The 13003-nt window shown below is 37.3% G+C and overlaps 2 protein-coding genes across 2 annotated transcripts; both read right to left on the bottom strand.

Annotated features, from left to right (window-relative positions):
• Positions 1-1999: 1999 nt before the first annotated feature.
• Positions 2000-4224, bottom strand: LOC131799199 (cuticle collagen 1). The gene is made up of 3 exons (XM_059116900.2): positions 4155-4224; positions 3740-3803; positions 2000-2604 (listed from the first exon to the last, which is right to left on the bottom strand). The coding sequence occupies exons 2-3, from the start codon at positions 3801-3803 to the stop codon at positions 2237-2239; spliced, it is 432 nt and encodes a 143-aa protein (XP_058972883.1). The 5' UTR covers positions 4155-4224; the 3' UTR covers positions 2000-2236.
• Positions 4225-6215: 1991 nt separating this feature from the next.
• On the bottom strand, positions 6216-12900 carry LOC131799149 (SWI/SNF-related matrix-associated actin-dependent regulator of chromatin subfamily D member 1). Its single transcript, XM_059116825.2, has 18 exons — positions 12752-12900; positions 11858-12018; positions 11582-11618; positions 11381-11503; positions 11175-11237; positions 10865-10924; positions 10065-10181; positions 9605-9646; positions 9223-9282; positions 9031-9129; positions 8847-8909; positions 8571-8668; positions 8271-8325; positions 7669-7749; positions 7434-7511; positions 7205-7249; positions 6767-6868; positions 6216-6585 (listed from the first exon to the last, which is right to left on the bottom strand). Exons 1-18 carry the CDS (start codon positions 12860-12862, stop codon positions 6532-6534), a joined length of 1449 nt encoding a protein of 482 aa, XP_058972808.1. The 5' UTR covers positions 12863-12900; the 3' UTR covers positions 6216-6531.
• Positions 12901-13003: the final 103 nt, after the last annotated feature.

Here is a 13003-nt window from a genome sequence, read left to right as displayed (position 1 = left end):
TGTCTGTTGAAACGTAGGAGACATCAAGTTTCTAAGGTCATACTTTCGCGTACTACGCGCTTCGGAACGCAGCGTGTATTTTATTTCAACTAGAACCCAAGCAGCAGAATCTGAGAATTTAAGGTTTAAAATCAACATTCCATGACAATTTGTGCTTTTTATATGTGCATCATTCACCTCGAAAATACAGTCTCCAGAAATTTATAACCTTGTCTCAGACAGTTTGTATCCACTATAGAGAGTTGATTTCCTCAAGATCACAACACAGACACCCGCGGTTCGAAACCTAACACGCCGAAGATCACTGAAGATTAGGTATCATACGCTATCGGTAGGTGACGGTAAGCCCTAATTAAACGGAACAAAGAAATACTCGCCCTATGTACGTGCTTGGTGCGCCATTTCTGAACGGTACTGCGTTGAATTTCACAGAAGAAGATCGGAATATAAGTCGCTTAATCATGACGCTTTATGCGAACTTTGCCAAGTACGGGAACACAACATCTCACCGGGTACATAGGATCATCTGAGACAGGTTCGAAACCGCCAGTAAGTTGTACTTACGTATTAATAGCAGATCTCAAATGGAAGCTTACTACGAACCGCGTAGGATGGCGTTTTGGAACAACTAGTAACCAAAGATACTGAACTTAACAAAACCAGAATCGTCTACGAAACACAGAGGGGAAGACGTAAGACCCGCGGATAACCCGAGAAACTCTACCACACGCTTAAACATCTGGAAATACTGGAAGAAGAGAAAGCGATGTGCATTGTTATAAACGGAAATATAAACAATTTATTCCAACAATTTTGAGAAATTTCCACCCTTGATGCCTGTATTTGACATCAGATACATTTTCCTACCTGTATAATCCTAGTGTAACTCTTTTTTCGTTGGATCTCTGGGAAAGCCTTAATTCTTTTCACGAAACTACTAGAAAGTTTATTCAAATGTATACTGTGAACATTTACCCCCGAAGGAAATATCGTGCCTCAACGTGTTTTCCTTCTAACCGGCTGTATTTGTGGCTTCGCCCGAAATTTAAATTTCGATATTGTTAATAGTACGTATATGTAACCTGAATTTTTAAGGAAGAGCTTCCTGATGGAGTTTTAATAGTTGAACCGTATTATTACTTTTTGATCTTAATTATAGATCTTTTTATGAAAAACTGAAATGTTTAGAGACTGACAACGTATTATTATCAGTGCTATGTTATTATCAAGTTCAATTAAAATGTTACTCACATGCTAAATACAAGAAATCCTCACTTTAAATTAGTATTTTTCAAAACCAATATACAAACTAAACAAAATAAAATGTTTCCGCGGACAAACATATCTCATTCAATTTCGCGCACTTAGTTTCTCCTCCACTACTTTTTTCCTCTCTTCTTGTTCTGAGCTTTTTTTCCCTGCTTCGCGCGATCATTAAATACCTACGCGGACGATTTCTTACAAACTAAAGTCAAATTATGCGCTGAATAACCGCGGTTTGAGTTGACAAGAATACATTCTACAAAAATACTGGAAACGCTACTAGAAATGAATTAAATATGAAGGCTAAAGGCACCAATATTAAATTACAGTGTGCGCGATCTGCTCTTTCGCCCTATATCAACGCTCGCAATTTCATCCTAATTTGTGTTCATCGTTTTATTATTTTCGGATGCTTTTAGCCGTGTAACTCTCAATAGTGATCAACATGTAAATTCCCCCCGTTAAATCCACACATTATCTAGCAAACAGGTAATGAGAAAACTCAAAACTTATCAGTAAAGAAGTTGTTATCTTGATCTAACACCAAATTCTCGCAACTACCCATAACGAAATAAGTAGCAGCTAGAGATGAGAATTAACAATCAGATCTTTAGAGTTAAAGGGTTAAACAGAGAGAAGCCTACTCCTTATCGATAAAATTTCATTAGAGAGACTGCGGCACTCATAGCTAGGACGAGTCTGTAATATGGTGCGTAAGTTACGATTTGGAGACAAGTGAAAAGCAGACAAAGTTTTAATCAAACAAAGTAAATATTTTTTTATTTGAATGTTCCTCGTGCTTACACACACCTACGAATGAACTTTCAGCAATTCGTCCTCTCTCTGCCTTCTATTTCATTTGTACAAAGCAAATACAACAAAAAAAATCCACTGAAAAAGTACTGTACGAACGCTAAACTTAGAAGTTATTACTAATTCTCGTGCCAATGACGTTGCATCACCACGTGGTCGCTTACTTTCTGCCAGAGCAACACGAGGTCGGGCAGGATGAGACACAGGTATGGGCGCACACTGGAGGGCACGGAGGGGGTGGTGGTGGTGGAGGAGCAGGTTCTCCGGGTGGTCCTGGGGGTCCCTGGGGTCCGGGTGGTCCTGGAGGTCCGGCCTCTCCCATGGGTCCGATAGGTCCAACTGGTCCGGGAGGTCCCATTCTTCCTGAAGGTCCTGGGGGTCCTGGCTTAGCTGGCTCTGGTGGTGGTGGGGGTGGGGGTGGTGGCGGTGGTGGTGCTGGTGGCGGAGGCATACAACAGGACACCGCACAAGCGGGCGCACAGCTACCGGGACATCCTGGGGGACACGGGTTAGCGTTTCTTTTGTATGCTGCGGGAGAAAAACGAGAAACAAAAAAGACGTTTAAGTTCATTCGAGACTTCACAAGATATTGCGCTACTAACTGGTCTCAGACACTACTGTCAATTCCAATATTTGGAGTCAAAAATTTTAATAAGATTTTCATCATGGTCTCCTGAATAACTTATTATTGTTAATGCCAAAACTTGACATTTTACGAGTTCAAGGTCACAATATTTTACTTACCACGCTTATTGTCAAATATGAATTGAAAAATACCCTATACCTTACAAAGTCAGTTTTTGTCTAGTTAAAGATGCAAACAGTCTGATTTATTTCTAGTTATATGATAAGGAACACCTGAAGACACTGTTCAAATTGTAATCATTTATCGATTAACTCAAAACGACTCGGATATCGTTTGTAAAAGTTTGATTTTGGAATGGTAACCTAATTTTGGAAGTTGAATGAATTATAAATTGTCCAAAAAATGTTTTCACTTCTCGCTTCACTAACTTGCAGGTTTCGACGGGAACCCGCTTTTAACAAAAACTCACCAACCAATCAAATTTCAGTTTTTCGTAAATTGAATCACTTTGAGGGTCACACAATAAGTAAACGAAAAATTACAACTTCTTAAAAAGTTCACAACGCATCTTCGTTTTAGTGTTTTCGTAAACGACTGCTTGAAGTCAAAGTATTTCGAGAGTAAGTACGAGATAAATGTCACAGCTTCAAATATAATTGAAATACTTTGTTTGATGATTTAATCGTATTATCTGGTTACGATACATTCACAACTTTGCGCTCCAATAATCAACTTTAAACAAATATCTTAAGGTTGATCGATCGAGAGCAGTTTTACTTTATAATTCACCGATCATCAATTATTCATCACCTGGCCTTTTGTCGGTTCACAGAAGCGGCTTCTGAGAGGAATCTCTCATCGCCTTTTTTTAATATCTTCAAAATCTGCTCCATTTTAATCACAGATGAAATCTGTTTGGTGTAATAATTTTCCGCAGGCATAGCAAACTCATAAAGCTTATAACCATTTGAAATAATCTTTGATGGTGTGCCATTGCATTGCTTATATCTAGATTAAATTTTACTACAGCGAAGGTGCTTGACGAGGAAAAAAATTAAACATGAAAATGTAACTTACTTGATCTAGCATAAGTTGATGCTACCATGAGCGCTAAGCATCCTAGGATCAATTTAGACGCCATCTGAAAAATAAAGACATAGACATATGTCATAAAACTTGTCCATTTTATATCAAATTCAAGCTGTCTACAATTTTGAACAAATCCTTTAAATGATTTTTAGACTTGCTTCCAAATTAACTTCCCCTATTTTGTGACTTTACATCGAAGAAAATTAAGAATCACAAGTTGTTCTCTTTGTACGGTTTTTGCTTTAAATTTTTTTTATAATTTTCCTGACTTTGAAATGATAGGCGTCAAGAGACCCTATGTTCCCACCTATAATCATTAAGTTTACCTGACTATTACCTATGCGAAGATTCTTAGTCATGGTCAGTTAGGAAATAAAAAAGATTATCCAACTCAATTCCCTACCTCTGGATCCCAGCGAAGCGATCTTGAAATGTGCTTGAATAAAGCTCCTTTCTGATTTATACCCTGGAAGTCATCAATTATACACAAACTCGGACGTGTTATAGCACGCTCTATAGTTCTCTTTGTTCCTCCCTCTTTTGTTATTTACTGAGGAATTTAACGCAGCTATGCCTTGAGCGCATGCGCTAGAGGACTTGTAAAAGTCGCGGAAAATAGTGGTATCATTTAGACTGAAATGACTGAAATAAAAAATCGTAATAGAAAATCCGAAAACTCTGTCTAAATGTTGGTTGTAATGTTGGTACTTCGGTTAAATATTGTGTTATTTCTGATATCGATTACACCAAAGTAGATAAAAATTCTACCCCTTGGAAACCTGTCAAAAGTGAATTATTTACAAGTTGCAAAACCAGAGACTCAGTCAAACGAAACGCCATTCTTTATTCTCTATTGGTTGTCTCGCTGCTTTCCCAGGAGCCAAACAGGTGTCAAAAAACTGGCACCATTATCTTCAATAAACAACAGAGCAAGTGCCCCTTTCTCCTCTCGTGTTACGCTTCAATTCCTTGGAAAAATCACCAGTTGTCAAAATTTTCACTCCAGCGATTTTGCGTTCCTCTCGATCTGACGAAAAAATGTTTGACAGAAAGAAGAATGCATCGCACAATTATCTCTTCTGATCGAGTCGTTTTTACTGAAGATTCCAGTTGTTTTAACGCGAATTTTTGTAAACATTTCAACCCCATGACGCGGTTTGACGCTTTATTGGTAAACATTCCCCCTAAACTCTGGGACATTTTTTTTTTGAGGGTGGGGGTGAGGTTTATTTGGAGCCGTCTGACACAAATTTGTGTGGAGTACAACTTTAAAGAAATAAGTTTATTTTGCTTGATTTTCATGTTAGCTCATTTTATCGGTAACACTGTCAGTTTACTTTTCCAGGTGATAGCTTTTTTGTTAGTTGAACCAAGCAATCCTTTCAGATTGGTCGGAATTCAGATAAACAAATGTTCCTTGCTTGTGGCCACTTGGTTCTTTACTTAGAACCACACATCAAAGGTAAACGTATATGATTCATCGTTTAATATCGACGACTGGATAGTAAACAACACTGAAGTACTCTTCCATAGGAAATTGCGCGCGCTGGGTCGCAAGGTCTCCAGAAAGCCACAGCAAATGTTAGAACGCAGTTTTATACATGCTCAAAGATTTTTCATCGTACGGACTTAGGCTTCGCTGAATTGTGATCAAAATAAACTATGCCATCGACAGATATACACTCAATTTTCATATCCGGCCATCGAATCTACGTTCAGTGTTTTGAGACTGTGCTTGGTGTTACAGTCAACAGAATTCATCTAACTAAAATTTCGAAACAACAAAAAATAAACGTCTTTGCAAGAGTGAGTTTCCTTTAAATTAACTTCCGTCAAACAATGAAACACCGTACTTTTAAACAGCAAGAACATGTGGACAATTCCTCTCGCATGATCATCCAATAAATCACGTTCCCCGTCAATTCAAGCCACTAAAGAACAGGCTGTAATTTTTATCAGCTTTTACTTCTTTAATATCTCGCGTCTTTCAAATGCGAGAAGTTCCGTCTGGTGGCACACAATTGCCCATGATGACAACAATGTTTTTCACACAGGGTGCATCAAAATTGGTGCATTACACAGCAATTCGTTATGTATCCTTTGTCTACAGCGTTAAGAACTGTGCAGATGGGTCAATAGATGACGAAAAATACGGATTCTCCTGATCAAGCATTCGCAAAAGCTTTAATCTGTGACAGAAAACACTACCAGGCTTCTAGCAGGTGAGCACGTGTGACACCAAAATAACGTATCTCATTGGCTCAGTGGATTTTGCGCCAAATTTGATCAGAAAAACACCCGTTACCTTAAAAGGCCAGTGGTTAAGGAGAGTGACCCTTGAAATTTTGCTTAAACATGACTAGTGCGGGTACAACGATTAATATGCCACTCTTTGAAACGACGTGACTAATGTATTATTAGGCGTGGACTTTCTGAACAAAGTAAAATATAACAAAAAAAAAAGGAAACTGGGATTTTGAAGTTTATTTTCCATTGGTCGGGCTAGAACTCAATAGATAGAACATATAAATTGGAAATTATACATGGAAATTATCGGGTTTATAATACAACGACCTTATTTAAGTGAGCCTCACAAGACTCTCAAGTAAGTTGGTACATAATATATATGTTCAAATTGAACTTGGAACAGTCCCTTCATGACACGCGGTCATGCGAGTCCGCGAAACCTGGAGGAGTTTGTAAACGTCCTGCACTTAACACGTCGTGGTCACGTTCCTTTCATGAGCAGAGGCGATCATGTGAATAGCACAAGCCTCGCATTAAGTTCCTCTGATGCCCAGGGCTTGTTCCAGCTCGGCTCTCTTCTGTTGTACCTGAATTATATTAACAAAAAGAAATTCAGAACTTTGGCTCTGCAAATTGACAACTACAAAGCATTCTTCTGTGTCATAAGGTGCAAATACTACGAAGAGCAGTCTACGAAAACAATTTTCAGAGTGCGCTACTAATAATCATTTGGCCTGAACAGATTAAAAGTTTTTGGGTGATCATTACCTTTCCATAAAAGTAGCGGCAAACTGCTTCTTGTGACCAGGGAAGATGAAAGAAATCAGCTCTCCGCTCTTCTTCTGGATTTCCGACCACATCAGTCATAACCTGAAAGATGACAGGAATTTCAACGTGTCACAGGGAAAACAAAAGGTGCCGCAGGATACCTAACTAATATCACAAAAAGAACAAACTGCAGCCACAAGAAGACCAGCCAATGCCGCACGATAAACGAGTGGTGTCACGGAAGAGCCAACCACAGTCACATTATAAAACAACCAATATCTTCTTCAATGAAGATCAACCAGCTCAAAAGAGAGAACTTGAGCACCAAGCACTCCCACAGTGAGAACAAACACAGTAACCACCAACAAATTTCAGGATACCTATAATAGGCTGAGGTCTTAAATCAACTAAATTGCACAACCTTGTTGATATATTTACCTTGAGATCTTGACTTTGGGACTGTATCCATTGATTGATAAATTCCTTAAAAACAGATACCAAGGATATGTGTCAGTGCTACCAAACAAAACTGAATACTATAAAAAGAAAAACAACAAGTTGCAACAGCATAGTCATGGCATTTTTTGTATTGTCATGTACCATTTCTCCCAAAAAAGGAAAAGTGTTTCATGAAATTGTTTCATACGTAACAGAGCAGTATACTCACTGGAGGATCTCTTGCAAACCCAAGAAAGAATTCCCGGTTAATCTTCAACTGATTGATTGTCTCAACTGTCTCATAAATCTGCAAAACAAAACAAAAAAAAAAAAAAAAAAACAAAAGGAATGATTCAGAAACTTAATTTCAACAGCAGTTTAGCAAAAGTAAAAACTAACGATACTGTTGGGTTTATTTTTAACTCTTCAGCTCAATGATGGGAAACTAAAAAATCTCAGCTCACCTTGTTGTCATATGCAGTGATCTCATTCTGACTTGCAGTAGAAAGAAGAAAAGACTGCATCTGAGCCTTGAGTGTGTCATCCTTCAACAAGAAATTCAGAAATTATTGAAACAGCAAACCAAGCACAACATTTGTAAACACAACCAGTTGATTTATAGATACATAATTTGTAAAAAGGTTGCTGTTACTTAAAGGTTTTCTAAGAACTTATCCCAATAATATCCTTACATTATCTGGCAAAAAGGTAACTAGAGTACTCAAACTCAAGTGGAAGTTGTTATCTTGATCTAACATCAAATTGTCTGAACTAATGTACAAGGAAATGCGTAGCAGTAGAGAGAATTAACAATCATATCTTGAGAATTAAAGGATTTAACCTACAATAAAACTTAGAAGTGATTAACATGTAACTGTAACTTCTCCCAAACATATCCTTACATTATCTAGCAACAACAGAGAGGAGAATCAACAATCAGATCTTGAGAATTAAAAGGTTAAACCTACATTAAAACTTTAACAATTAATTACAGCAAGAATGACATGACAGATATTATAACAGAGATATGGTGCTAAGTAAAATAAAACCAAACTGTTTAACTTACAACTTCTACTTCAATGTCATAGCAAGTTGTTCTCTTGTTTTCAGGTGTTTCTTTGCTATGAGGAAAAGACAACTGATTAAATTAATGATTCAGTAATATTTGTACCTGAAAAATTATGCTAAACTATTCCTGTTGTAGTTTGATTATATTAGTTTTCATTTTGTTTGAAGTTTTGTTCCCATCCATGCTATACAGGAATGGGAAAAAAATTGAAAGATAACCAGTTTGACAACTCCTAAACAAAAAGGAACTACAGAGCTATCACTTATACCTCAGCTGATGGAGGATACTATAGTTTACCTTATAAGGTGATGAATAACAATGGGATCTGGAGGTAATAACAAGGAACTCAAACGCTGAGGAATCTCACTAAACTTCATGCGATTACATTCAAAAATCTGAAAGCAAATAACATTGAATCAGTTACCATACCAATGACCAAATTTGATTTAACAAAACTTGCAGAGTTTTCATGGTATAAAGAATTAAATGCATAGTCATGTTCTCATAGTATTTCTGAGTAGAAATAGGTGGAGATGACTAAAGAGAGTTTGGAAGTTGAACATCAGATCTGACCTGCTGAAAGTATCTGTCACAGTTTATGTACTCCCTCTCATGAGAATCTTGCAAGTTGTGACTCTGAAAGTAATTAAAGAAAAAATAACATTACCTAAGGTAGCAGAGACATTTAAATCTTAATCAAGAGGTTTGGGTTACAACAAAATCTGTTGAAACTGTTTACCCACAGAGTCAAACTCACCTTAATATACTGCCATAAAGCATTGACAATCACCGGCCTTGTTTGAGTGTGAATACCCATAAGCCTTGCTAATCTGGGATCCAGTTTGTACTGTGGAGGCTAACAAAACAGTTTATGTTTTGGTAGTTACAAGGTTATGATACAGTAATCAATTAATTAATTTACTACTGACATCTGATTTATACCTCTTACCTGGTAATCCAACAGGAACATGATAGTGCACTTCACATTTTCTTCTCCAGGCCTTTTAACCTTAAATGAGATCAGATGCTTTAAAACGGGCATTGAAGAGTGACTCAAGACTTTTAATCTGACACAGGCAAACTGCTTTTGTTGATGGTGACACTGACTAATGTTTTGACAACCTGAATGGGAGTCTTTATCAGAGTCCACTTGGTTCTGAAAATGACTCCAAGTCAATTCATCGAGATGACTGTCATTGAAGATAACAACAGTACTGTAGAGATTGTGAACCAAGAGAAAACATGATCAAAATTTTCCCAAGAATTTGGAGGTTGCATTGACAATGCTCAAAAACAACATGCAGTAAGAAGTCCTGGACAAAATTCCATACCTGAAAACCATCAGTCTCTTGAGTTGAACTGGTGCGATGCCACTGAAAAAAATTAAAATCAATTCTTTTGTTCTTATCAAATGAGCGAGCTTTTTAATTGAGCTTTGTAAAACAAAACAGAGTCATTGCAATGGCCAACCCAAACACAGGAAGACACAACAACACCCAAGGTGAAAAAAAAAAAGCAAACCACCTGAAGCATGGCAAAATCTTAATAGCAAAGTTCTGCTTACTTTGCTAGTCTGGTAGTTTTCTATCTTATTGATTCTCAGAGGAGAGTGCATGTATTTTAGACAAATCATGGAGCAAAGTAAAGTACAACTAATATACCCTGGATTACTTGCAGTGCTCAACAAACAAATCTATCTTAGTACTTTCTACTGATCCAATCTACTGAATATTTCACATTTTGTTTCACCAAATCCAAGATTGTATCACCTTCATCACTGCTATAATGTACCTCAACTAGGTGATTATCTGGCCCATATAACTCCCTGTCCAACTCTATCACAAGACTCTTGAAATATGTTGAGAACTTTCGTTTCTGTCTTGGACCATCAGTCTTGGGAGCCTGCATCTGTGTGCATGACACAAAACCATTTTGGTAAATTCAGGCAAACATTAATTTTTCTTTGTACAGTGAAACCTGTATAAATTATATACCAACTTGCAACCCAAAATTCACATCCCAAATTTCTCTCTAATATACATATCATATATCTTTCATGAGCAAATGTAAACTCTAAAATTGAGACTTTCAACAACCCAAATCTACAAGCGTATTTAGCAGACACTTCAAGAGGTTTTACCAAAGAGTTTGAACATCTCTAGGCTAATGGTATATTCAAAACTTCAATATCCAAAATCAGGTCCACTGATTTTTATTTATGTGGTACAATTTAATACAGTGGTATGTACTAATTATGTACATTGAACTCCACAGACTTTGATGGTGCAAAATGCATCTCAGTTTGTTTCCCACCATATCTGTAATTCCATTTATTTTCAGGAAACTGGTGTAACAAAGCTTACATGAGACAAAAGAGGCTTAGAACATTTGATCCATCAAAGATGTCAGTTACATTTCTGTTTTACTCTGTCACAATCTGAAATACTGCTTGTGGTCATTGTGCAATTTTCAAGAAGCTATTTTATCTGGACACCCCCTTTTCAGCACAAATTAGCAAAGGTTCTGCATGTGTCTGTTTAAAATGAGTTTCACTGTATCATGCATTTTGCACTTTTATCATACACTTGTACCTCCTCTAGAAGACGACCCTCCACTCTCAGCTCCCATGAAGGAACAATATTTTCTTCATCCTGGTGTACAAAAGAATGTTTTGAAGAGTTAGATACATTTATTGCTACTTGACTCTTTGATAATCATGCAGCAAATTCATGTTGGAGGACCAAAAATAAACCATTATAGCAAAGTATTAGTGTTATGAACCAGATTTCATGCTGTGCTATGAAAATGATGCATGCAAATTAAAGCCGTTGCAAGGAAAATTAACAGCTAAGAAATAACATTGCAGCTTCTTTGCTGAGGATAGATTTTAAGAAAACTTACTTCATTCTCTGGTCTTGGCACATAAAAGTTTGTAGTTAAGTAGATTCGCAACTTCTTCTTTTGCTGGAAAAAGGAAACAACAAAAACAAAATTTTCAGTACATTTATCATACTTACAATAATCCTAGTATAAGACAAGCAATTTTAATCATTTTGATTATAATGCTGAGTCTATATTTTACTTTAAAACAAAAAAAACCCTCCTACCTTCATTGGCCTTTTCAAAGCTTCTTGAATGTCTAGCCTCTTGCGCATTATGGTTGCATCCAGTTTCCGTTCAAAGGCAAGGAGGTCCATATATGCTTGTGATTCTGGTACAAGATCTCGCACCTGTCATGAACACAAAGTTAGTCAACAAGATTTCTTAGCTCCCTTCAGTGACATAAGTTATACAATGACTTCACTTACTCTTTGAGGAAGGATCTTGTCAGCCATCTTCTTCTTTCTAAAAAGGAAATTATACATCAAGCTTGATTTAAATTTCCACTTTGTTGGAACTGTTAAAACATAAGGTAGTTTTCAGTTAACCCTTTGACTCCCAGATATGAGTAATTCTCCTTACTGTTGGCCATACAGTAATCACTTGTTACTGTCAGGAGAAGTTCTTTCTTTTTCACTCATGGGAGTTGAAACACCTAGCAATTCTTGCAAATTGAGTTGCTTTAGTTCAGACTCACTACAAACCTTCTCCTGTTCTTGGCATCCTGTCTCCGCCTCGCCTGCTCCAGTGCAGCAGCAGCACCTGGTACCAGTCCTGCCCGAGGCACATTAGGACCATAAGGATGTACTCCTGATGTGCCCTGCATGCGCATTGCCATGGCAGTATTTGAACTGCTGGCTGGACGCTGAAAAATCACAAAAGTGATTGAAACTAAACTCAACCATGCAAAATTCATTAAAAATATCACAGGCACATTCCAGGGCAAACATAGGATATTCAATTTATATTTTTTATCATGAATGTTGAGACCATAATATTAAGTGTATGATATGCTGAATTATACATGCATTTTGATTGGTTCTTACAAATCATCTCTAGGAGGAGACACAGAGATGATGTCACCATCAAACACATGTTGCTTTTTATCAATATATCATTTAAACAAATAGATTTTAAGTTGCCTTGGATCTGTACAGTAATAGGTCACAGAAGACGTCAAAATGTGGTAAGAACATCAGTGATAAACTCTGCTGCGCCTCATGAACCACTTTTTCATTTTGTGTTCTATTACTGAACAGACTCTCGGCAACATGGAATCTACTTGTAAGAAAAAGAAGTGGATTTGAACAACTTGAAAACTCATAATCGGAACTTATTTGTGCTACCATTCGTTGATTTTCAAAAAAGTGTCCTCCAAAACTTGGTTTCCTTGTCATCGCTGCCGATCGGTAAAAGGGTTTCCTTATAACTTTCAGCAATCAACAGAAATCGTCAACGATCAAATGGAAACAAAGCTTTGGAAACAGACATGATCGTCCTCGTGCTTATTTCAGAAAGATTTTAATTCGTGTTTTATAGTCAATGTGATGTTATCGGTTTAAAGGAAAGCAAAAGGAATCAAATAGTAAATAACTCACCGAAATTCCATATGGTGATTGTTGGAACTGAGAGCGCTGATATATGGAGGACTGCTGCGGGTTATTTGCCATTTTCTGCATTGAAGCAGAAGCAGGAAAACGCGCCGCCATATTGAATGAAGAAAGTTACCCACAATGCAATGCTACAGCTTGTTTCGGAATCTTTCGGGAGTTCAAACTCGGATAACTTCGGAAAGATCCAATCAAGAGCTAAACAAGCGTTTGGGGTTCCGGAGGAAAGCGGAAGTGATA

The sequence above is a fragment of the Pocillopora verrucosa genome, chromosome 10 (genome assembly GCF_036669915.1).
Source record: "Pocillopora verrucosa isolate sample1 chromosome 10, ASM3666991v2, whole genome shotgun sequence".
Lineage (NCBI taxonomy): Eukaryota > Metazoa > Cnidaria > Anthozoa > Scleractinia > Pocilloporidae > Pocillopora > Pocillopora verrucosa.
Note: the sequence above shows the minus strand (reverse complement) of the source record. Positions and strands in the feature narration are given on the sequence as shown.

Bases quoted from the DNA above. Each gene is read 5' to 3' on its own strand.
- LOC131799149 (XM_059116825.2), bottom strand. From the start codon at position 12,862: ATGGCGGCGCGTTTTCCTGCTTCTGCTTCAATGCAGAAAATGGCAAAT. The intron at 11,619-11,857 runs GTTTGTAGTGAG...TTTCCTTTTTAG, and splicing joins GATGCCAAGAACAGGAGAAG to AAAGAAGAAGATGGCTGACA. The intron at 11,504-11,581 runs GTAAGTGAAGTC...TGTTCATGACAG, and splicing joins ACAAGATCCTTCCTCAAAGA to GTGCGAGATCTTGTACCAGA.
- LOC131799199 (XM_059116900.2), bottom strand. From the start codon at position 3,803: ATGGCGTCTAAATTGATCCTAGGATGCTTAGCGCTCATGGTAGCATCA. The intron at 2,605-3,739 runs GTAAGTTACATT...TTTCTCCCGCAG, and splicing joins ATCAACTTATGCTAGATCAA to CATACAAAAGAAACGCTAAC.